Genomic DNA, 25,812 nt, shown 5'->3' on the forward strand with positions numbered 1-25,812 from the left:
AAGTTTTATTTAAGGACCTAATAAAAGATTCAAATAAATGGAAGCACATAAGATGAGCCCTTATGGAAAGACCCAACGTTTTCTATTGTAAATTTCACTCCAAATAATTCAATAAGAGAACTTGACAGGATAATTTTATGTTTTATTTAGAAAAATAAATGAGCAGAAATGGCAATAAAAAATCTGTTTGAAAAAGTTGTTTGCACAGCAACAGGCAAAATGTTCACATTTTGACCACAGTGCATTATCATGTAGCTGCTAAAGATGGGGGCGGGGTGTACTTTATGAAAGAGTGGGCTCTAACGGAGAACTGTCCTCACTTCTTTCCTGAATTGCAAAGGTGTTTCTGAAGTTATTCTGAAATACATCCTCTACTTGGCTTCCCAGTCGGATGAATTTCTGGTTGTTCTGGAAAAGCAAAGACAACAACAAGAGTAACCATTGCTGCTGAGTTTGGCTCTCATTGTTTCACATAATCCAGTCTTCGTTTTAGACTATCCCACATGTTAAGTGAGAATTAATACAGTTAAAAGTAGCTTATGTTCTCTGATAACTCAATCATTTCTCTTTATCTGGAAGGCAGAGAGGCAAAAATAGTACTATATTGTAGTCCAATTCTTCATCAGAAATTTACTGATTCATTTTTTTCAAAATTCTAGTTCTTTGATTTTCTCACACAGCACCTATGCCTTGCATGACCACAAAGGTACAGAAATGTTGAAGGCAGATTCATGGTGTCCCCTTTCCTCCTTCACCCCTTGAGATACTCCTTGTTCACTTTTTTGATGCAGCCCTAAAAAATTCGTAAAGAAATCCAAGATTTTGAAATTTGAGATATTTGACTTGGTATCTTCCTTTAGAGAAGAGAAATACTAGTTGCCTTTGCACTTCTGGCAGGGGAGTGATCTGGGAGGCCTGGCACCAGCAGGGGATGCCCTTCCTGACACCATGGCCTTGAGGGTTTGGTCTGGAAGCAGCCTCCCATGCTCTTTATCTGGGCTGCGGCCCCGGGAACAAATGGAGATAGGGGGATGCCCGCGTGTGAGGGGGCGGCCCCTGTTCACACATCCCTGAGAGCCCGGATGCTAGCTGGCAGGTACACAGCAGCAACAGCAAAGTGTGCATGAGCAGAGTCTGTGCCTCGGCACCCAGTCTCCCTCCACTGGCTCCCTTAGTCTGGCTGAGTAAGCGTAGGAACCCAGGACAAAGGTGGAGTCTTCTGGAACACATACAGAGCTACTTAAGTCCAGGAAGACATGCATTTCCATTTCTTCTGGAAGACGGTCTTCCGTCTACCAGTCTCTGTGGGCAAAAACTGAGTATCTAGACGTGAGTAAACTGTGAGGTCCTAAGGTCATGTTTGCAATGATACCTTCTGCTTATTATAATTTCCCCCACCTTAGACCACGGGACTTTTAGACTATTTCCAGAATGTATACTTGTGTGGGCTTGCCACATGATAAGGGAAATGGTGACATTTCTCTGAGACAAGACCAGGAAAGGCAAAGCGGCTTTAAGGGACAGAAAGAGGGATGCCCAGGGAGCCACTCACCTTGTAAAATGACCTGTGGTTCTGAAAGATGGTGTTCATGTCCTGCACAAACCCGTCCACTTGGATGTACCATTTCATTTTCAGCTTTTTCTTGATTTTGTTTAGCCACATGAGTTTTTTCCCATGAGATGCCTCCAGACTCTGTTGATCAAAGTGCCAAAAGGCAGGCTATTAGCGCTGTTCCCAGTCTACTGGATGTTACAGACTGAGGGCTTGTGCCTGCCCCCCTGCACGTTCCCCCCACCCCCTGTACTCTCATTCCTATGTTGAAATTCTAATGCCCTGTTGTGATGGTGTCGGGAGGTGAGGATTTGGAAGATGATTAGATTGTGAGGGTGAGCTTCATGAATGGGATTGGTGCCCTTATAAAAAGACCCCAGAAAGCTCCCTTCCTCATTCCACCTTGTGAGGACACAAAGAGAAGGTGGGAGTCTGTAAGATCACAATGACACCCTGATCTTGGACTTCCAGCTGAGAAATGAATGAAAATAAAAATGTGAAAACTAAACATCTGCTGTTTAAGCTGCCCTGTGTGTGGTACCTTATGACAGCAGCCTCACTGGCCAAGGGCTGAGTAAGTTGACCCAGACATCCATCAATAAGATGAAAGATAATGACAATGGTACCCATTGGATTCATAGCACAAATTTGACAATGCCAGTTTTGAGCTTTGTTGCCATTACTTACATAATGTGGCTTTGAGGCAAAAAAGGTGCTTTTTGAACAGGCGTAGACCTTCAAAAGGACAAACTCACATTTCTGCAAAAGATAGAGGAGATTTTAAGTGAAAAGCAGCTTGGAGAGAATGAGGTGTACATATGCTCAGATAGAACGCATAGCTCCCAGATCTGTCGTCGGTGAAACAAACACAGAATGGGAATTTTCTTTGGAATACAAACTTTAGTGTTAGGTCATATGATCAAAGCACAGAAAGGGACAGCAGTTCGCCCTTGGGCACCATCCCTCCAGCCCCTACAAAACTGTGCTGTGTCTCTCAGGTCAACAGAAAGGAGGAGACTTCAGGTTTACATTTCAACTCACCAACTGCTCCTCAGGCAGCATCCGCCTCTTCAGGACGTCAGATTCCTGGCGACATACCTGGCTTTGTGGGTACCTTTCCTCAAAAGCTTTTATCCTGCAGAAGATGCAACTCCATGGGTCCCTGGAAGGTTGGGCGTAAGGTAAGCAAAGGTAGGTTCTCTGTGAATCAGCCAGTTTTCTATAACTGCTGAAGTCCTCTGTTCAGGAATGATTGGTGGTTTCCATTTTTTATCCAGCTTCTCTTTTGGACACCTCTCTGCACTAGAGCCCAATTTGGGCACACGTGCCAGACACCCCTCCCATTAATAGTGGTACCAGGACTGACATTTTGTTGAGTGAGGTGCCATGGTGGGTGATGGTCTGTCACCTCAAAACTTAGAGTTCATCTGAGTCACTGTGGGCTTGGTAATGAGCCCTGCCTGACAGAATTGAGAATTGGCACCTTCAGCACTGGAGTCCTGGGCCTCATGAGCCATCAGATCATAGTAAAAATCAGGAAACTAGTTCTTGTTTCTCAACTTTGCTGAATTAGCACCAGACCACAGAGCTATAGGCATCCTTTCCTCTGGCATTGCCATATCTGTGCCTACAATCTGCAGTGCAGAAATTTCTTGGAAAGAAACTCTATGAACAGAGTAGTACCAGACAGCTTTCATTCACCTCTAGATTTATTCTCCATTCTTCTCTGCTAGGCTACCTGTGCTGAAGGGCTCTCGATAATCAAGTGGATACAGTGATCCTTCCTAGATATGCCATTTGCCTCTCCCCCTGGCTACCCCAATGCTTGCTTGAGGGGCCCGCTCCACCGTGTGAGGATGGGGGCTATACATGGGCTCAACAATAAAACAGACCTGTCTTCTGCCTCTGCAGATTGTCCAATTAGAGAGCTTTATGCTAAATCCCTGAGATGACGCCATTCCCTGGGACTACCTGGGAGAAGGTAGATTACATTAGACTCTCCCATTATGAAGGGACAATGCTCTGTCTTCATAGGGACACACAATCCTGGTAGAAATCATCCATCTTCCCTGGCCATAGCAATTCTGCTTACACTACCACTTACAGAATGTCTTATGAATCTCCATATTATCCAACACACTAGCATCTCTGATCAAAGATACAATTGCTGGGATTTTACAGCAAAGGAATGCAGCATAAATGGCCTTCTGAGGGTTCATTACAGCCCAAGATTTGTCACCTTTTTGGTGTTCCCATCACAGGTAAGTACTTTAAACCAACAGCCAACATATGGTGTCATAACCCCATCAAAGTTCATGAGTCTGGGATCCAAGTGGGCGAGTGGGGGTGACATCTTTTTCTATTACACCTAATAACCACTTGAAGAATTTTTGCTTCCCATTAATCTGCCGCTGCCAGCACTATTAAACAGCTCTGGATCCTATTTCTGGATCCTGGTACTTTAAGACTCTGCTCCTTCTGCATCAAGACACATACAAGCAGAAATAAACTTTGCAGGGTGGCAGGAGGAATTGTGCTACAGGAAGAGCAAGAGGGGGGTCAGGTGTCACTAACCTTTTAGCATCTATAGGGTGGATGTGACACGTCTCATGAAAGGACCTTGGACAGGTATCACAGCAGAACAGCGTTCCATGTCCACGGCACACTTCACATTTATTTGAGTTTTCTGGCTGGAAGGGGAGATTAAACATCACTGGGATTAGCAAATCCCCAGAAGGTCAACACATGGGACTTTAGAATGGATGGCCTTTGCTTGTACCAAGGTGACACAAATTTCTGCCCTCAAAATATTAAGGAACAACATTGAGGGAGGATGTCAGAAGAAGACACTCTGGTCTGCAGCGAAGTTTGGGAGAAAGTGGTTGTTAGACCATTAAAGCTTTCTTTATGAAGACAGAGATTCTGATACAGACTAGCAATGACAACATAGGATGGATTAAAGATAATCTGAGAAATTTATTATCCTACTGGCAAAACCTGGCTCAGGAATATAATACAGTTTCTTATCTAGTTGTCAACACTGCATCATCTACCTTGACTCATTGAAGAGTGATTTACCAAGAATTTAATATAATGGATTAAACTTCTGACATAACACTGCATCCTATTTTCTTGGCCATAAATTTTCCATGATTTGAAGAACCTGGGGAGGAGTTCCTGCACTATGGATTCTGTGCCTGGAGGGGTCCTGGGCCTGTGACACTACCTCTGGGTTAGAAAGACATGAGCACAGATGACGAGGGGGATGACAGAGCTCTTTGGTTATGGGAGCCTAGGGGAAGATACCCGATGACTTAGCTTGGCATGTAAGGTGCAGAGGTGCTATCTCCAAATGGCCAGGAAGGGTCATACCACAACTGCCACTGTTGAAGCCCGAGGCCTTACCCTCATTTTCTCAGCACATAGAAGCCCTGGTGGTTTTGTATATAAGGAAGATGGAGGGGCCCACAAAATTGGTTGATGCTGAATTTTTCACCAATCTCAATATCTAGCCAGATTTAATTTCATTTAATGAAGTTAAGCATTTGATAGTGTTTGTATCTAAGTGCTATGGAGTAACAAACATACGTTAAATACAATAGAATTAATAGACCAAAATAAGAATTGGTCAAGGAATGAGCCCATTGATGGACAAAAGAAATCACATTTTTTTCCTCGTGTGTGTGTGTGTGTGTGTGTGCATGTGTGTATGATAATCTATGTGACAATAACATGTGAATCCCTACATACTACAATTTCTATGTAAGAAGGTTGTGTGCCTGTTATGGGGTAATGCCCAGAGGATGAACACCTGGATCCTCTCCTGGGACCACCTGAACAGCAAGAGAACCAGGTGAGGAAATCTATGTGGTGGGAAAACATTTCAACCAATGGGTAGCAGTTCTACACCTAGATGAAAATATCCTGTCTATACCATGGGCTGGAAAAAGGATTTGCGTCCTTATGTGACAATCTAGGTGCAAAATAGTGCACAGATATGGGGACTGGCCAACCCAGCGATGTGGTTGGGACTCTTGATGGTGATGAGGAAGGGAGGCAGTGACAGGGAGCACCATTCTACCTCTTCCTTCTAGAAACACTTCATGCTTTGTTCTGGAATGTTCTACTCTCTTGGATTTTTCCCTAACCCTCTACCTCTTTTTTTTTTTTTCAGGTTCCTCTCTTGGAATGATGGAATTCCTTGGGTCTCTGTCTGGTGTCCCCTGCTCATTTCACTCTCCTGGATGACCACAACTGCTCCCATGACCACGCCTGTCACATCTATCCCCAAACTTTAAAACCTGTATTTCTAGTTACCTTTTGAGTCTTCAAACATCCAAACTCAACTTTCCGTCACCTCCAGTTAGATGTCTTTCATCATGTCTGAACCTGTCCCACCTGAAACCACATTCCTTGTCTTCCTGTCTTGAATCTGCTTCTCTTCAGTTGCCCCTCACCTCACCAAGAACTCCAGCATCCACCGAGAAGCCTAGAAGTGAACATGCATCCCTCCCTTTCCCCATCCCAGATATCCAATCCATCACTAGTCCTGCTGATCTTATTTTTCAAATATCACATCTTCTTGGCACTAGCCAAGAAGTTTGAGTAGAACTGTCTATGATTTGCCCCATGTTGATGGCTTCAGTCCTAGCCAGCTCAGCATCCTGATGGCTTCCTTCAGATGGACACCATGGCTTCCCGTTAAGGCCCTTCATACATTACTCTATGGCACCCACTTGTTCTGTGTACATTTCTCTGCAGGACTCGTGACAGAGTCTACCCCTGGACTCTCCAGTTTGGCCCAATCTGCTCCTTCTGACCGATGCTTAAAACCATCTTATATCTGCCTGCACCTTGGAGTAGATGTTTGGGATTTTCCTTTCCTTCCCTATCACCTTCTTTAAAGTGCTGCTGTTCTCTCAAAATTGCTCCTTTCCCCTAATCTGCAGGCCAGTCTTGACTATTAGCACTTCAAGTCCTGGCTCTAGAGGCATACTGCCTCCCCTACTCACTTTCGAGGGGAAATAGGAAACAGGAAAGTTTCCCCAAACAAATGGAAAGGATGTTTTCATGCAGAGACACCAGCTCCAGAACCATCTCCCTGGTGTGGGTGATGTGTCTGCCATTCTCTGCTCATCACACACAGTGACATGCTCCAACTGTGTATGCACATGCTTTGGGGGAACACAGCAATGACACAGATAATGTATGGAGGGACACAGCCTGTAGTGTTCTGGGGTTACAGGTGGGAATTAGTACTTACAAAAGGGTTGACACAGTTATTTCCACAATGTTCTGGGATAATCTGTAGAAAAGAGAGAAAGAATGAGTGACAATGTTGCATATGATTTTTTATTTGCCACAATTTGAGCAGATTTCTTTATGTAAAGGATTCATGCTACAGCCCTCCCTTTGTTTTATATCTCTTTTATGGGTCTATATAGCTAAGTGGAGGATAAAAAAGTATGAACTTATTTGTTTCTGGCAGTTGGGCCCAATGTAAGTTCCATTCTCTGGCTCTTAGACCCAAGGCAGGCCTTTGTGAAGCTATGCAGGGACTCTGGCCCTGGATTCCACAGATGGGGCTGGAATTGCAATGAGAGAATCGGACTGAAGACTGAATATCCACAGCCTCCAGTGGCTACAGTGCCCAGAGCTCTGGACACCATGCAAGTGTCTCTAAGACCCCCCACTGCCTTTTGCAGCTCACTTAGGTCATAGCCCTGAAGATAAAATGGGTCTGAAGTCCCCAGTCCTATAGCTCTTCTTCCTGAAGCTAAGCACCTCTTCACTTTCTGCTAAATCCCAAAACTTGAATTGATCTTGGATATTGTGGAATGACGTGGCTTCCTTCAGTCTAGAACAATGGTGGCCTCAGCTTTTACCTCCAACCCAAGGCAGAAAGGCCATAGATAAGCACACAGTGTGATCCGAAGCACAATGACTCTTGCCTCTCAGAAAGGCCTAGAACCTCACCCCACACCAATAGTTATAGTCCCACATTAGACAACAAAATTAAAACAATCCTTTGGGTCTGTCATTTGGCCTCCTGTGCACTGCCATTGGCCAAGCATATACTTAGTGCTTAGTGCTTGCTCCACAGGTGTTTGTTGAATGGATACTTAAGTGAACAAACAAATGAACACAGTTGTCACTCAGGAGACAAGGTTTCTTAGCAGCCAGTAAGTGATCAGCTTGAAGTTTTATATCTTACTATCTTGGAACACTTCAGCTATCACCATCAGGTTTAATAAGAATCGTAGGAGCAGGGAAACTGCCAGTAGCACCACCTGTCATTTGATGACACAAGGGACAGAAGCCTAGGGTCTGGGTAAGGAAGAGACCCACTGGAGAGATGCTCTAAGAACTGAGGCGGTCACAAGGCTGTAACCCTTAGCTCCCTGGCATTGGGTAGAGATGTTTGCTCTTAATGAACAGAGCAAATAGCATCTCTTTCTCCAGAAAACCCAGTGGATGCAGACCCTAGTGACTGAGTCTCTAGCATAAGGCCGGTGGAGCAGGCAGCCACTGACAACAGCTTGGTGAAGACCGTGACTTTCTGGTGCAGCAGAAATGGGCCAACCTCACCTCTATTGGAAGTCAGGAAAATGGAAGTTCTTCCATCTCCTTTCTGCACCATACAAGTTATCTCTCACATGTACTCTTGGAGAAGCCATAGAAGACACCAACTATCCCAACACCTTCCCTGGAATCCATGCAGCATGAAAACCACTGGCCTGTGAGCTCCACATGCAACTTTGAAGGAAAGAGAATTTGCTCCATAGACAGAACTGATGTGTGCAAAACCCATCTGGTGAGGCCTTATGTTTTTATACAGAGACACTCAGCTCCAAAACCATGTCCATGGGGTGGGCCTCTCTACAAAGGAAAAAATCTTCTGGGCCAGCAGTGTCTCTCCCAGTGCACATCAGCCTTCCAACCTCTCTATCCTCTAAGATGACATCTCCATAAAAGAATAGGAAGTTCCCTTAAATAAAGATCTCTTGAAGAAGTCCTCGGTGTGAGTGTGTGTGTGTGTGTGTGTGTGTGTGTGCACGCGCATGTGAAGAAGAGGAAAGATATGAAAGAATGGGAGAGAATGTGATTTGGGTTGCTTGCTTCACCAGGTGACACACGACTATTATCCATTCCAAGGGAGTGAGACATTGGTAGAAGGTCATGTGATAATTACCTTTCTTTTTTTTCTTGGCGGGTCTGGTAGAAATTTATTCTGAAAGAGAAATGAGATTAATGCCAAATGGGTCCTTGTTTCTACTTTGTGAGCTTGGTATTTCCAACTGCCTTCCAGATATGCCCCACTGTCGGCACAAATTCAAGATGTCTTCGTGTAAAATAAGGTCCCTCTCCCAATCCCTGACATACTGTTCTTCCTTACCCAGACTCAGCTTTAAGGGAAACTTTAAAAACTGTGCCCTCTCTTTTGCTCTCCTTATAACCATACCAGGTTTTCCTTCACAATGTATTCTATACCCACTGCTTCCTGCCCACCCCTCAGGACCTCTCCAGCTTGTGTTTTTATACCTCACATGCTATAGTTACTCCAGTGGCATATAGCCAGTGAGTGATAGACAGGGTGCAGGCTCTCAGTAGCCTTGAGCACACAAAGGTGTCCAGGCCTTTGGGGAGACAAGTGGGAACAGTCATTATTTAATGGGCAAGGATGATGAAGTGTAAACCATGCTCTTACAGAGTATTTTGGGATCCAGAGATGGGGGAGTATGGTAGACTAAATAACGGCCCCCAAAGATGGTCAGATCCCCAGACTTCCAAATATGTTAACTTAAGTGGTAAAAAGGACTTCACAGATGTAATTAAATTAAGGATCTGACAATGGGAAGATCATTCTGGTTATCTGTGTGGGGCCAGTGTAATGAGAAGCATCCTTTGGTGAGGGAGGCAGGAGGGTCAGAGTGAGTAGTAGGAGACATAATGACAGAACATGAGGTTGGAGTGATGCCAGGAAGGGCCTCGAGCCAAGGAATGCAGGCAGTTTCCAGAAGCTGAAAAAGGCAAGGAACAAATTTTCCCTGGGAGGTTCCAGAAGGAACCAGCCTTGCCAACACCTTGACGTGAGCCCAGTGAAACTGATTTCAGATTATGGCCATCAGAACCATTAGGATAATAGATTTCTATTGTTTCAAGCTACCCAGGTTGTGAAAAGTTGTTACATCAGCCCCAGGAAACAGATGTAGAGCCACAGGAAACAGATGGGCCGAGCCGGGCCTTGCAGGCTGAGTGAGAGTGTATCAGGCACAAAGGTGATCAAGGTTACTTGAGGTCCCTGTGGCTGCAACCACACCACCCTCCAATCCATCTTACATTCTCTGATTAGATTAATACTTCTATTTTTAAAATTTTATTTTGTAGAAAGAGAAGGAGAGCATGAACAGGGAAGGGGCTGAGGGAGAGAGACAGAGAGAGAGACAGAGAGAGAGAGAGAGAGAGAGAGAATCCCAAACAGGCTCAACATTCAGTGCAGAGCCTAATGCGGGGCTCGATTCCATGACCCTGGGATCATGACCTGAGTCGAAACCAAGGATTCGGTGCTCAACTGACAGAGCCATCCAGGTGCCCCTGATCAGATTAATACTTCTAAAGCAGTGTCACACCTATGTCAGTCATCCCTAACTCAACCCTCCCCTGCCCCGTGATCACTCCGTGATTAAAGGAAGGGTTCAGACTCCTTCTTCCAGTCTTAAGATGTCTTCCAACTGCACAGCCCATGTAACAAACCCACAACTTTTTGACAAATCACAGGCAGGATTTTCATCCCATCCTTTCTATATAGAATGCCTTGTTCCTACATTTTTGCTCATCAGGACTATTCTTTAAAGACTCAGTTCAGAGCACTATCAACAATAGCCAAATTATGGAAAGAGCCCAAATGTCCATCGGCTGATGAAGGGATAAAGAAGATGTGGTGTATATACACAATGAAATATTTCTCAGTGACCAAAAAGAATGAAATCTTCCCATTTGCAACTGTGTGGATGGAACTAGAATGTATTACGCTGAGTGAAATAAGTCAGTCAGAGAAAGATAAATATATGATTTCACTCATATGTGAAGTTTAAGAAATAAAACAGATGAACATAAGGAAAGGGAGGAAAAATAAGATAAAATCAGAGAGGGAGGCAAACCATAAGAGACTCTTAAATACAGAGAATAAACTGAGGGTTGCTGGAGGCGTGGAGGGGTATAAAGATGGGCTAACTGGGTGATGGGCATTGGGGAGGGCATTTGTTGGGATGAGCACTGGGTATTATAATTAAGTGATGAATCACTAAATTCTCCTCCCAAAATCATTATTACACTATATGTTAACTAACTTAAATGTAAATAAATTTATTTTTTATTTTTAATCATTAAAAATTTTTAAATGTGTATTTAATTTTGAGGAGCGGGGCAGGCAGAAAGAGAGGGAGACACAAAATCCAAAACAGGCTCCAGGGTCTGAGCTGTCAGCATAGGGCCTGATGCGGGTCTTGAATTCGCAAACTGCAAGATTATGACCTGAGTCAAAGTGGGACACTTAACCGACTGAGCCACCCTAAATAAAGGCATAAAATTTTAAAAATTAAAAAAAGAAAAGGCTTGGCTCAGTGCAAACTGTGCCATGAAACTGTCCTCAACTTCAAGGTCAGAAATAACCTTCCCTCCTTGGAGCTACTGCATCTCTTCCTGCCAGCACCCCTCCTACAGCACCATGTACTGTGCAGTCCTCTGGGGAAAAGGATGGTGTGTCACCTACTGCATCAAGGAAGTACCTGGTTCTGTGTTGTAAATGTGTAGCCTTCCTCCTGCATGGCTGGGGCTCACACCTTACAGTCCTTGTGGATTTAGATGCATCTCAATAGATACTTGCTGAGCAAAGAGCTTTTCTTCTTCATTAGAGTGGCACAAAGAAGGGCCATCTGGGTCATGTGACAGAGTCAGAATGCATGAGCTCATCCACAGTAGAGACCCAGCCTATTTTGTCCACATCAGGGGGCTGATATGGGGACTAAAGGAGGTATTTTGAAATGCAATTTATTTATATTCTCTTTCAAGAATGAATTTCAGATGGCTATCAAAAGAAATAATAGTCAAATACTCTGTAATCCCAGAAACACTTATACTGATGTGTTATTTTTAGATACACAGATCTACCATATTATTTAAACATTAGTCCCCCCCCAGATCTAAGACCCCCCCACCCACCAATTTAAATTATTTTCTGTGACAAGATTACACAGTGGTAATTATTAGTGGTCTAGACAGGGACATAATTTACTGTTCTACCTTCAAAAGGATAAGAGCTTGGGGGCTCCTGGATGGCTCGGTAGGTTGGGCATCTGGCTCTTGATTTCGGCTCAGGTCATGATCTCTCGGTTTGTGAGATCAGCCCTGCCTCAGGCTCAGTGCTGACAGCATAGAGCCTGCTTGGGATTCTCTTTCTCCACCCCTCCCCTCCTCATGCTCTCTCTCTCAAAATAAATAAAATTTTAAAAGACATTAAAAACTCCAGAAAACCAGACAGCTAATAGCTCATGCATTCAGAGGGTTAAGCTCTAATATAAAGCAGCCAAGATACTCCTGAGTAGAATGTTAGTAAGTAACATGTGCATTGTGATCTGGGCAAGGGGTTCATGACAGTTTTCTGGACGCTGTGAAATTCTGCTAATGCTTGGAACTGACGACCTATGACATTAGACCCTTGCCTTAAGCCCCTTGTCATCGGAATACCTCGATCAGCTGTTTGAGGGGGAATCCGCCACACCTCACACTCATCTTCCAGTTCTTCGACGGTCCGTGGTTTCCTTCAATTTCAAAGTCCCTGAGGGTGTACCACCTTCCATCCTCACCCTTTATACACCTCTTTGCGGTTCCTGTGAGACCAAAAGAAGAAGTTGCCAGGGAGCGGGGCGCCTGGGTGGCTTAGTCGGTTAAGCGTCCGACTTTCGCTTGGGTCATGATCTCACGGTTCGTGGGTTCGAGCCCCGCGTCGGGCTCTGTGCTGACGGCCAGCTCAGAGGCTGGAGCCTATTTTGGAGTCTGTGTCTCCCTATCTCTCTGACCCTCCCCTGCTCACGCTGTCTCTCTCTCTCTCTCCTAGAAATAAATAAAAAACATTAAAAAAAAAAAAAAAAGAAGTTGCCAGGGAGTGCCCTCTTGGCTATAAACTCCTCAAAACATGGCCTCCTCTGTGGATCTTGGGCTCAGGATCTGTAGCAAGACAGCTGAGTTCCCTCTCAGGGCCCTACAGGAAGCCTGAAAGGCAAGGGTAAGAGGGGACTTCCTGCCGTGTGGACACACATCATTGACCTTTGTGCAACAAGGACAATAATTAACACGAACATTTATTTTTAAAAAGTATTTCACTACATTCAAAAGAGGAAAAAAACCTGAATGGCTCTGAAGATGAATGAGTAGACTTGTTTTCCTTGCCTTCTCTGAGAGCCAGGAAAGAGGCAGGCTGAGTTTCAGAGGCGATGCAAGGCTGCACAGGTGGACAGGTGGCCGCTGTCATCTCAACCACATCTGCCTCACCTTGTACAATTTTGGCCATCCAGCTAATGGCAATCAGTTACTTCTTATATTTTGGACTCACAGCTATTTTATGTGAAAAGTGTGGAAATGTCATCAACAGGGCAAAGTTAAAGTACACATCTGCAATATGGCCCCGGGAAACATTAACACTTGTTGGTGCCTAAAGAACTATATTTGGGGAAGGGGGAATCAATTATGACAGATGAACATTTTTAGTGTACTTTGACAATGATTATTTGCAAAGTATTTTATATCCATTATCTCATTTTCCCTCTTCATAACATGGTAAAGCAAGTTTTATTATTATTCCCATTTTGTACAGGAGGAAGTTCAAGGTAAGAGAGACCAGGAACTTAGCTCAGATGAAACACACACTTTTGGTATTGCTAAAACTTGAATCCAGGTCCTCTGATTCTAAATCCTGTGCTCCTCCCAGTGAGATCAAGGCTGTACAGATGTTATGGAAGATGGAGCCATGAAGGTTGTTGCTAGATTTCTCACACGTGTGTACCTTTTCTGCCCTGATATTAGTGTACTTGATCTCATTGGGTGCTGGACGGCATCTTGTGGACCATTTTCATGAGAAAAGGAAATATGTCCTGTTATGTTTACTAATTTTAAGTGTGAAATGCCATCTTTCCTCCAGCCTATCTGGGATGCTGTGCAGAAAGAGCTGACAGGGCAGACTTGAGGCAGCTATCTTTAGAAAGGTCTGCTTGCAAGGTTGGTTCTTGGCTGGCATCTGGGAACTTAGATTTGGGGAGGGGTCCTACCATTCCCAGAGCTTGAGGATGTCTCACTGTCCTAAACTGTTTATACAAACAAGATGAATTATACTGAGGACCTGCTTTCCTTTTGGGAGTCTGGAATTTTGGCATGTGCTAGGCAGAGGGCACCTACATGATGACCCCCTGCTAAAAACCTGGACTCTGAGATTCGGAGGAAGGGAGGCAAATCCTCTGGTAGACTGCATTTCACACATGTTGTTACAATTCATTGCTAGAGAATTAAGTGCATCCTGTGTGACTCCACCAGGAGAGACTCTTGGGAACTGGCGCCTGGTTTCCTTTGGACTTTGTCCCGTATGTCTTTTCCTTCCTTGATTTTACTTCGTACCCTTCTAATTTAATAAATTATCACCATGAGTTCACTATATGCTGAGTCCTACAAATCCTCCTAGTGAATTACCAAACCTGGGGATGGTCTTGGGAACCCTCTGACACAGGTGTCTACCACCTGAATCATTCACATGGGTACTTTCCATTTGAAAAGCATAGAAGACCATGAAACCCACCTTTTTTCATTCTTTCCTTATATAAAATCCCCTTTGCCCCTCCACATGTCACAGGAACTTCTGGAAGGTGAAAATTCATATTTGTATCTCTGGGAATTCTTGGACCTGCAAGGAAGCATTATTGTTTTCATTCTGTTTCTCTACAACTGTGCAGTGTTCTGACCTCCTCCATCTTGAGATCTTTCCTTTATAATTTAAAAAGTATTGGAAGGATTTTCCCCATGAAATTGTTACCCTTCTAGGCCTCTCTTCCTTTCTTCTATAGCAGATTAGATACACAAAGATAATGTCTTCCTCTAAAAGCCTGTATTAAAAGTCTTGTGTGGAGATGTTTGAATCTCCAGGTTTGTTGACCACAACTCTTCAATAATTTTCCTCCTATAATATTATTGCTTTGAAGTTATGTAGTTGGAGATAAACCCCTCCACTTTTAGTTTTGTCTCCTCACTTGAGGAATCACATGAGGGACAGAAAACAGGATTGCAATGGAGTTGCACCTAGAAGGGATGGTGTCTGTCTTCCCTCCTCACTCTCTGCCTGTTGCACTTTTTCTTCATGTGAGCTTTCTCTGTGGCTAAAGGGGAAACCCAGGGTGGAGTGTGCTAGAACTAAAAATTGCTCAGGGAGGGGACTTCTGCACATCCTTTGGGCAGGGACACAGGAATATTATTCTGCTGAAGCAGGTGTCACAAATCTTAAAATGGACTTCAGAATATTTGGGCCAGCATTGAGGGGGATTCATTAACCACACATGCTGGGGCTTCTCTCTGGGATGGGAAAGATGAGGGGCCATGGTCCTTCCAGAGTCAGTTCAGTTAGAGCTGGGTGGCCTTCTAGGCCACTCACTCATTCACTCACTCATCACAAATGGTGATCCAATGTCATACAACCAAAAGAAGTTTGGGAATTAAGACATAGGCTTTGTATTACCACCAAGGGTCCCCGTTAAAGGACAACCTGTGGCTCTCTATGTAGGTAAAGAAAGATCAGCTAAAAATCATGTGAGTCACACCCTTTGTATTTTTTTCTTTATATTTTCCTTCTTCAAGTGTTATCAGTATAGTGAAAGAAGCCCTGTACAGGCCCAAGGAGGCCTAGGGTCTCTCAGATCAACTGGCTAATCAATGGAGTGGGTTTTACTACCATCTTGTGTTATGGTTGAAATTAACCAAGGCCAATGAATATCATAACATTTATCACTTGCTCTAAAAATCAATTAAGAAAATTTACGGATCATTCAAAACATGTCGGAGGCCGATTCCAGCAGGTCCAGGGGTCCCTGGAGGATGGACAGTGTCGGCAAGACAGAGAGTGAGAGAGCCCTGAGATTCTTTTTGATCACCAGGCAGGCATCTCTGTCCTGTCTGTTTTGGTGTCTTTATTTAAAGGTCTAACCACAATATGAGGTCAACGAAAGGAGTTTCTTTACAACAGAAGGTCTTTTGCGATAACAATTGCCGAATTGTTCCAATCATAGTGAACTTATAAAGAATGCTCTTAGTGGAAAACAGGATAACACATATGCTAAGTTGTATATAGATAGGCTAACAGGATGCCCTCATTGAGAAACAAGATATAGTTTAAGTTGCATACAGATAAGCCACGACCAAGAAAATAACAGGGTGCTCTTACTGAGAAACAAGATAACATATAGGTTTAAGTTGTGTATAGATATTTCCAACATGAGCCAGCAGTGGCAGAAAGAGATATCAGCTGCCGCTCTTACTGAGAAACAGGATAACATGAATCAGCAGTGGCAGAAAAAGACATCAGCCTTCACTCCCCATGGCAGGAGCTGCACAAATATTGCTGCTCTTTGCTGTGACTGCCATCCAGAGAGGCGGTGCGGCTCCCGGCAAAAACACATAGTATAAAATCAGAATTTAGATACTTAATTATTAAAAGTATATTAATTACTTAATTTTACCTCTTTTTCTGCCTCTTCTCAAAAGCCCACTGTTGACTGTTTTTCTCCCTGAGAAAGTAAAAAATAACATCAATGTCTCTTGTTTATAATATTACATTGCAAATAGTAATGTTTTGTAAAAACACCATTCAAATGTAACTTTTCAAGAGCCTGTCTAGTACTTCAAGAAAAACAGCAAATGTGTGGATCAGGAGTCCAGAACTTTTTCCTCTAAAGGATCAGAGAGTAAATACTTAAGTATATAATTGCTGTGGTGACTACTCAGATCAGGTGTTGTATTGTGAAAGCATCCAGAGATAATATTGAAACGAAAAGATGTGGCTGTGTTCCAATAAAACTTTATTTACAAACAGTCAGTGGGCTAGATTTGTCCTGTGGGCCATAGTTTGCTGAACCCTGGCCTAGACTTAGTTACAAAAAGTATACTTAACTGAAATTCATCCTTATTTATTTTACTATTATTTCCAAAGCAGCTGGGTAAGAAGAAGAGTGAAGTTAGACATCTATTGAGTGCTTGTTATGTGCTAAGAGCTATCCTTAGACCTTGCCTCTATCAACTTACTTCATACTTAGAACAAGTGATCAAATAGGAACTAATACTGTCTTCATTTTATAGATGAGAAAAATCAATGCTCACAGATGAAAATACAAATTAAAGGAAGATGCTGAATATTTCCTTTGGGGGATGGGAAGGGGAAAAATAATTTCAAACAGAGAGGGAGGCAAACATTAAGAGACTCTTTAATACAGAGAACAAACTAAGGATTGATGAGGGGGAGAAGGGGAGAGAGGAAAATGGGTGATGGGCATTGAGGAGGGCACTTGTTGGGATGAGCACTGGGTGTTGTATATAAGTGATGAATCATGGGAATCTAATCTTGAAGCCAAGAGCACACTGTATACACTATGTATTAGCTAACTTGACAATAAATTATATTAAAAAAAAGAGACAGACATAAAAGGCAGTAATATAAGGTCTCAAGAGAGATCACACTGTGGATTCTACCAGTCAGCTAGCTGCCCCAAACTCCAAACTTGAAAGAAGATCCTTGTGTGGAAAATGGTGGCAAAAAGGAATAAGTATTTCAAAACTACCCAATAAAAGGGAACTTCTAGAAACTGATGCCCAAGTTCTAAAAGGTGCAGGGTTGGTGATAGCACAAAGGGTTGACTTAAAAGATATCTCAGAAGAATGTAATATATAATTTATGTGTCAATTCTTTCCAAAAAAAGATTGAGTCGTGTCCAAGTGCATACTTGGGTCTGCCATTATTTAAATGTGTTTGAATGTTGAAGGCAGGGACACACACTGGATGCTTTTTCTTTCTAAAGTTCTGTGCCCATGGCTGGCATCCTGGGGTACTAATCTGGGTATTTCAGGTCCCAGGAGTAAGTCTTCTCCAGATACTCAACCATCTGGTCTTTCCTTTAAGCAGATTATGATCAGATGAGGCTGGAAAGAAATTTTTTTCAACTACGCACAAAAAGCCTTCATTGTGGGGGGGGCCTTTGCTGTAACAAAGGGTTTTTAGAAACTCATCAAGATAAAATGGACCCATGAGATATTTATTGATGATTCCTATTCTAAGAGGAATCACATCATCTAGCATGTTCTACCCTATAAGGTATTACCCTTAGGTAGTTTATCAAGATCTTATGGAGGTACACTGAGGAGAGATTCCCAAACCTGCATAAAGGAATCATAAGCATAGCTATTGATATTAAAGATTCAAGAGATGTAAAATAAGCAACAAGTATACCCCAAATAAATAGATAAAATTTTCTTTAAAAATTGCTCTACATTGATCAGTTCCAAAGAACATGATTGTGCCAAGTATGGCAGTTAGTATGGTTTCCAGGTGTAAAAAGCCATCGTGCTAGTGAGGCTCTCTGTGCAACAGCCCTCTCCTGTCACTCATGACAATGAAGTGGTAGGTATACCCAGGAAAACTAGCCAGTTCTGACTCAATCTCCCTCCCTTCCTCCCTCCTCCCCGCTCCTGTCAATGGTCAAGGCCTACTGTCCCATGAGAAAGCTCTCTCTGCTTTCTTCTTGCTCCGTCTGTCCTCTCCTTAAACCCCAGATCTGGCTATAATCTGAGTCTGTTGAGTACTAGCCATTATTGGCAAACATGTATTCTCTTGCTTTCAGTTTCCCTCTGTTGGGACTAGTGTGTGAGCTAGACTCTCCTTTCCACAGGATACTAAACTGTATGTGAGGCTGAGATGGGCCTTGGAGGGCAGTCAGTCTATTACTATTTATCTTACTTTATAGATGAGGAAACTGAGGCAGAAGAGACAGAATGACACACTCAAGTTCACATGATTACTTCAAGGTCATGGGACATGAGGAAGGACAGCTACATCATTTGTGAGTTACACAGTGTTTTATGGCTAAAATTACTTCCAGGCTTAAAAGCTATCAGCTCAGTACAGGCAGCACTACAGTGGCACTTGGGCTCCAGGTTCTGGTCGCAGATTCATCATCAAATTACTTTTTTGTGGTGTTGCCATGTTTTTCTCCCTGTCACATTTTGGAAATTGACTAAATCTGATATATTTCTCAACAATACAGCTACATAAAGCAATATGGAAATAGGTCTATTAAAAGCATAGAATAAAGCATGAAAATTTAGATGTTTAGTTATCAAAAATGGAAAATGCATACATCTTTTACATCTTTTCTTTTTCTTTTTTTACCTTTTGGTCTGCCTCTTTTCCGCGGAGCTCTGTTACTCGGATTTTGGATTCTATGTTTGTATCTCCTTCTCACTGAGAAAACAAAAATATAAAAAGATGTTGCTGGCATGCTGCTAAACAGTAAATAGGTCAAAGTAGAAATAAAAGAATAAATTTCAAAATACATAGAAACAAATGAAAATGAAAACACAACAGTCCCAAACCCTTGGGACACAGCAAAAGTGGTTCTAAGAGGGAAGTTTATAGTGATATAAGAATACCTCAAGGAACAAGAAACATCTCAAATACATAATCAACCTTACACCTAAAGGAACTAGGAAAAGAATAAACAAAACCCAAGGTTAGCAGAAGGAAAGGAATAATAAAGATCAGACCAGCAATTAATGAAATGGAGACCAAAAACTAGAAAATATCAGTGAAACAAAGAGACAGAAAATATCAGTGAAACAAAGAGATAGTTCTTTGAAAAGATAAACAAAACTTAGCCAGACTCATCAAGAAAAAAAGAGGGAGGAAACAAAATCTGAAGTGAAAGAGGAGAAATAAGAGCAAACACCACAGGAATACAAATGATTATAAGAGAATGTTACAAAAAATATATGCCAACACACTGGACAAACTGTAAGAAATGGGTAAATTCCTAGAAACATACAATCTTCCAAAACTTGAATTAGGAGGAAATAGAGTATCCAAACAAATGAATTACTAGTAATTAAATAGAATTGACAATCAAAAAATCCCCCAAAGTCCAGGATCAGATGGATTCACAAGTGAGTTCTACCAAACATTAAAGAAAACTTAATGCCTATTCTTCTCAACCTATTTCAAAAAATAGAAGAGGAAGGAAGACTTCCAACTACATTCTATGAGGCTATCACTACCTTTATATCAAAACCAGACAAAAGAAAGAAAGAGAGAGAGAGAGAAGAAGAAAGAAAGAAAGAAAGAAAGAAAGAAAGAAAGAAAGAAAGAAAGAAAGAAAGAGGGGCACTTGGGTGGCTCAGTCAGTTGAGCATCTGACTTCAGCTCAGGTCATGATCTCATAGTTCATGAGTTCAAGCCCCACATTGGGCTCACTGCTGTCTGCCTGTCAGCACAGAGCCCGCTTCAGATCTTCTGTCTCCCTCTCTCTGCTTCTCCCCTGCTTGTGCTCTCCCCAAAATAAATAAATCTGGGAAGTTTTTTATTAAAAAACAGAAAGAAAGAAAGAAAGAAAGAAAGAAAGAAAGAAAGAAAGAAAGAAAGAAAGAAAGAAACTACAGGCTAGTGCCCCTAATGAACACATATAAAAATCCTCAACAGAATATTAGCTAACTGCAATCAACAATGCACCAAAAGGACCATTCATCATGACCAAGTGGAATTTAGTCTAGAAATGCAAAGATGGTTCAATATTTGCCAATCAATACAATATACCACAACAACAGAATGAAGGATAAAAATCTTATGATCATTTCTATAGAGACAGAAAATGCATTTGACAAAATTCAACATCTGTTCATGATAAAAACTCTCAACAAAGCAGGTTTGGAGGGAACATAACTCAGCATAATAAAGGCCATCTATTAAAAACTCACAGCTAACATCATACTCCATGGTGAAAAACTGAGAGCTTTTCTTTTAAGATCAGGAATAAGACAAGGATGTTCACTTCCACCTCTTTTATTCAACATTGTACTGGAAGTGCTAGCCACAGCAGTCAGACAAGTAAAAGAAATAAAAGACATCCAAATTGGTAAGGAAGAAGTTAAACTATCACTGTTTACAGTTGATATGATAGAAAACCCTAAACACTCCACAGAAAAACTGTTGAAAGGAATAAGTGAATTCAGTGAAGTTATAGGATACAAAATTAATGTGCAGAAATCTGCTGCATTTCTATACACCAATAATGAAGTAGCAGAAAAACACATTAAGAAACTAATTCTGGGGGTACCTGAGTGGCTCAGTCAGTTGAGCATCTGACTCTTGATTTCTGCTCAGGTCATGATCCCAAGGTTGTGGGATCTGGCCCTGTGTCAGGCTCTGTGCTGGCCATGCAGCCTGCTTGAGAGTCTCTATATTCCTCTGCCCCCCTTTCCTGTCCTCTGTCTCTATAAAGAATTCCATTTACAATTGCACCAAAAATAACAAAATACCTAGGAATAAACTTAAGCAAGGAGATGAAAGACCAGTACTCTGAAAACTAGAATTTGATGGAAGAAATTAAAGATGATGCAAACATATCCAGAGATTTTCCATGTTCACAGATAAGTAAATATCAAAATGTCCAGAGTAATCAAAACAATGTACAGATTAAATGCAGTCTCTATTAAAATGCCAACAACATTTTTCACAGAACTAGAACAAATAATACTAGAATTTGTATGGAACCACAAAAGACTCCAACTAGCCAAAACAATCTTGAGAAAGAAGAACAAAGCTGGAGGTATCACACTCCCAGATTTCAAAATATATTACAAAGTGGTAGTAATCAAAACAGTATAGTAATGGCATAGAAACAGATGCACAGATCAATGGAACAGACTAGAGAGCCCAGAAATAAACCCACACTTGTATGGTCAATTAAATTATGACAAAGGAGGAAAGAATATGCAATGGGAAAAAGAGAGTCTCTTCAACAAATGGTCCTGGGAAAATTGAACAGCCACATGCAAAAGAATGAAACTGGACCACTTTCTTATACTATATACAAAACCAAAATGGATTAAGACTTAAATTGAGACTTGAAAACATAAAATTCCTAGAAGAAAACACAGGCAGTAATGTCTTTGATATAAGCCTCAGGAATATTTTTCTAGATCTTGCTCCTCAAGCAAGGGAAATAAAAGCGAAAATAAACTATTGGGACTATACCAAGATAAAACTTTTGCACAGGGAAGGAAATCATCAACAAAATGAAAAGACAACCTACCGAATGAGAGAAGCTCTCACAAATGATATATCCAATAAGGGGTAAAATTTATAATGAACTTACACAATTCAACGTAAAAAGTGGTTAAAAGTGGGTAAAGGATGTGGATAGACATTTTTCCAAAGAAAACATACAGATGACCAACAGACACGTGAAAGATGCTCAACATCACTAATTATCAGGGAAATGAAATCCAAACCACAAGGAGATATCACCTTACAGCTGTCAGAATGGTTAGAATAAGAAAGACAATAAAAAGTTTTGGTGAGGATGTGGAGAAAAAAGAACTCTTGTGCACTGTTTGTGGGAATGTAAATTGGTGAAGCCACTGTGGAAAATAATATGGAGTTTCAAAAAAATTAAAAATAGAAATAACTTATGACCCAGTAATTCCACTACTGGATATTTGCCCAAAGAAAGCAAAATACTAATTCAAAAAGAAGTATTCATTTCTATATTTGTTGCAGCATTATTTACAATAGCCAACATAGGGAAGCAATTGAAGTGTTCATTTATAGATGAATGGATAAGGAAGATGGTGTGTGTGTGTGTGTGTGTGTGTGTGTGTGTGTGTATTACTCAGCCATAAAAAGATAAGATCTTGCCATTACTGACAACATGGATGGACTTAGAAGGTATTATGTTAAATGAAACAAGTCAAATAGTGAAACACAAACACCATATAATTCCACTTAACATGTGAAATATAAAGAATAAAACAAATGAATAAACAAACAAAAAAAAGCAGAAACAGACCTATAAATAAGAGAACAAACTGATGCTAGAGGAGAGGAGCTGGGGGATGAGGAAAATGTATGAAAGAGAGTGGGAGACACAGACTTCCAGTTATGGAAAGGATAAGTCACAGGCATACAAATTATAGCATAGGGAATATAATCAAGTCTAGTTACGGTGACTGTGTGGGGAGCCAGCTACACATCCACTGACAGGAGGACTGTAAGAAGGCATGATTCTCATGGCCCTCCCTGGGGAAAGGAGGAGCTCAGTTAGATTTTCTTGAAAGATATTCTGTCCAGAAAATGATTTGGACAGATGAGATGACCCCAGCAGGGGTGTGGACCTCCCTAAGGGGGAAGTGGTAGGCAATCAGCTCCCGTTTTAGAAGAGCTTCCATGGACAGATTCTCTTAAAGAGGGGTTCTTTAAAGCACCCACAAGTGTCTCTCATGCATCCTCCATATCTGGAAGACATGAAGGATCTATCATAAGAAGGCTATTCCTCCTCTTTACTTCCTTCTATCCCTCTTCCACAACTTGAATTAGCTAAAAGCATAGATATTGAGTAGGGTTATATAAGAGTGTGGATAAGAGAAGAAACTAGTTTCACTCAACTTCTTCACTACATGTTTTCCTGTTGTAATATTGTATCGGCTCAGGGTTTTTAATATTGCATGAGACTATCACTGCTGCCCAAAAAGGATTAGCACAACTCCAAGACTTACCTAAGACTTCATCTTGGGGCAAGAAGAGAACTATTTCAGAGAACAATTTTGAAAAGGAGTAGAAGGAAAAAAGGTGATTTGTGCTTAAATGACCAACTCCATTTTAACAAAGCAGGTAAGATAGAGAGGTTTCACAAAAACTCAGAAGAATAAAATCTTGGACCTGGGTAGGCATAACCTTAGAAATAACTAAGATGATACAGACAAGTATGGAGATAAAATGATAGAGATGCTAGAAATATATGTATATATTTATTCATATGCTTATATTTTATTTATATTATTTACATAAATATATGTGTATACTACATATATATATAATGTGTATACTACATATACATATACATTCAGTTACATTATATATATAATGATGAGATGACAGAAATAATCAGAAGAAATGTAAAGGAAACAAAATATATCCAAATATGTTTTGACTCCACAAGAAAAAGCCCCTGCCACCTCTACGTGCCACATCAACTTAGTAGCAATATTTCATATGATCTAATGTTAAAGAATGAAGAAAAAGAAATGAACTCTACAAGAAGAACATAAGTAGAAGAGGGAAGGGGAAAAGAAAAGAGATAAAAAGGAGGAAAAAAAGGAGGAACACAATGGAAATAAACAATTGCAGAGCTGGATACAGAGAATAAAGTGTCACTCCTCTTTTTCATCCTCTGCTGCATGAACACAGTATGGCATATGCTCTGATTGAGTTTGGTTTAAATAACTGTTTCCCAGGCTTAGATCTGATGTGATACCAGGATTCTAGCTTCTACTTAATTGATTCAAGTTCCCTCTGTCTCTTTCTCCTTGTTCTGTTGAGGGGTATGTTCATTAGTTACAACAAACATTTCTACATTTTCTCTTGGTCTCTCATTTCCCATTCAGGACTATTTTGTCTCTGACCATGTAGCTCTGTGCTGTTTCCAGATTTTAGCTCGTCTTCTTGCCTAAGAGTCTCAGGTGACAAGAAGGCCAGGTCTGAACCAATAATCTGAATTTTCCTCCATATATGAGGAAGTCAGTGACTTCGGGGGGAAAATGTGAAGGGCAAGTAGCAGATTGTTATTTGTCCCCCATAATCATTCTCTCCTTCTTCCATAGGAATACAGTTACAGCTGAACCCATGACTGCCTGACTAGAGATTATATATCTTGGTCTCACTGGCAGCTAGCTCTGGCCATGTGAGTATGTTTTGGGCAATAGGATGTGAGAAGAAGGCTCTGGTTCTTTCCATTAAAAGAAATAGATTAGTGATTTCCCTGTCCATTTTTCCCATTCCCACTGTTTGGGAGACAATGGCAACCAGACCAGATTTCTTGGACCCAGAGAGGGAAACTACGTGTTGAGGAAGGCAGGTTCTTCCTACCATTTCTGGACTGTTTGATGAAAGAAAAATAAATTATGTGGTTTAGACCACTGTATTTTGGGCTCTCTTTGTTACAACAACTTGGCCTGTATTCTAAAAAAATTCATTATTTATGAAGCCCATTGGAGATTTCAGAGGTGTCACAAAGATGTGTCTGGAAGGGATATCGGAGTTGCGGTAAGCACACAGGTGTGAATTCACAGATTTACTCATACCTTTTTTTTTATTTTTTTTATTATTTTTTTATACTTTTTATTTATTTCTAGGAGAGAGAGAGAGAGACAGCGTGAGCAGGGGAGGGTCGGAGAGAGAGGGAGTCACAGACTGAAACAGGCTCCAGGCTCTGACCTGGCAGTCAGCACAGAGCCCGACGCGGGGCTTGAACCCACGAACCGCGAGATCATGACCCAAGCGAAAGTCGGACGCTTAACCGACTAAGCCACCCAGGCGCCCCACTCATACCTTTTTTGAGACTGTTTTTTTTGCATTTATATCTTCTCCTTTTTCCTTCAAACAGAAAAGAAAAGAATCCTTTAGAATAAACAGAGATTTACAAGATTCACATGCCAGTAAGCTTCAAGTATTTTAGTTTTAAGTCTACATTCCACTTGTGTAGTGCTAAATCTCCAGCTACTAACACACTAGCTTGGTCATCATTATATTGAAAACAAAAATAGCAATAAACACAACTTAGCTTTATACAGTACTAGTCATTTATTGTATACTTTTACCTATTCACATGAGGCTTTTTCATTCACAATGAAGATAATGCAAAGGACAGCTAAATCAGGCAGGGGCTGACAGAGAAGAGGGGACTGTCAGAGGGATCAAGGAAAGTAGATATCAGAAATCACAAGTATATGTCCTGAAATTTAGGGGTTTGGCTTGAAAAGCCAAAGATATAATGCATGTTTATAACAACAAGAACTTAAGAGAGAAGTAGAAAAGAATCAGAGAAATGAAGACAAATTTAGAAGGGGATAAAAGAGATCAGATATTTCAGAAGTTAAAGTGAAGAGTATAGATTTGTTTAAAAAAAAAAAAA

The 25,812-nt window shown here is 41.4% G+C and overlaps 1 protein-coding gene across 1 annotated transcript; it reads right to left on the reverse strand.

Annotated features, from left to right (window-relative positions):
- Positions 1 to 121: 121 nt before the first annotated feature.
- LOC144226688 (nuclear body protein SP140-like protein) lies at positions 122 to 25,268 on the reverse strand. The gene is made up of 12 exons (XM_077758176.1): positions 25,230 to 25,268; positions 19,023 to 19,094; positions 16,324 to 16,371; positions 14,397 to 14,501; positions 12,299 to 12,441; positions 8,745 to 8,783; positions 6,816 to 6,857; positions 4,127 to 4,242; positions 2,594 to 2,714; positions 2,240 to 2,311; positions 1,553 to 1,693; positions 122 to 408 (listed from the first exon to the last, which is right to left on the reverse strand). The coding sequence occupies exons 4-12, from the start codon at positions 14,473 to 14,475 to the stop codon at positions 283 to 285; spliced, it is 879 nt and encodes a 292-aa protein (XP_077614302.1). The 5' UTR covers positions 14,476 to 14,501; positions 16,324 to 16,371; positions 19,023 to 19,094; positions 25,230 to 25,268; the 3' UTR covers positions 122 to 282.
- Positions 25,269 to 25,812: the final 544 nt, after the last annotated feature.

Source organism: Crocuta crocuta, unplaced genomic scaffold (genome assembly GCF_008692635.1).
Source record: "Crocuta crocuta isolate KB4526 unplaced genomic scaffold, BGI_CrCroc_1.0 scaffold290, whole genome shotgun sequence".
In the NCBI taxonomy this organism is placed as follows: domain Eukaryota; kingdom Metazoa; phylum Chordata; class Mammalia; order Carnivora; family Hyaenidae; genus Crocuta; species Crocuta crocuta.

Excerpts from the sequence above, each read along its gene's own strand:
- LOC144226688 (XM_077758176.1), bottom strand. The coding sequence starts at position 14,475 with ATGAATTTTCACCTTCCAGAAGTTCCTGTGACATGTGGAGGGGCAAAG. Across the intron at positions 8,784-12,298 it reads CCCTCAAACAGCTGATCGAG|AATAAATTTCTACCAGACCC; the intron begins GTATTCCGATGA and ends TTTCTCTTTCAG. Across the intron at positions 409-1,552 it reads ACCACAGGTCATTTTACAAG|AACAACCAGAAATTCATCCG; the intron begins GTGAGTGGCTCC and ends TTGCTTTTCCAG.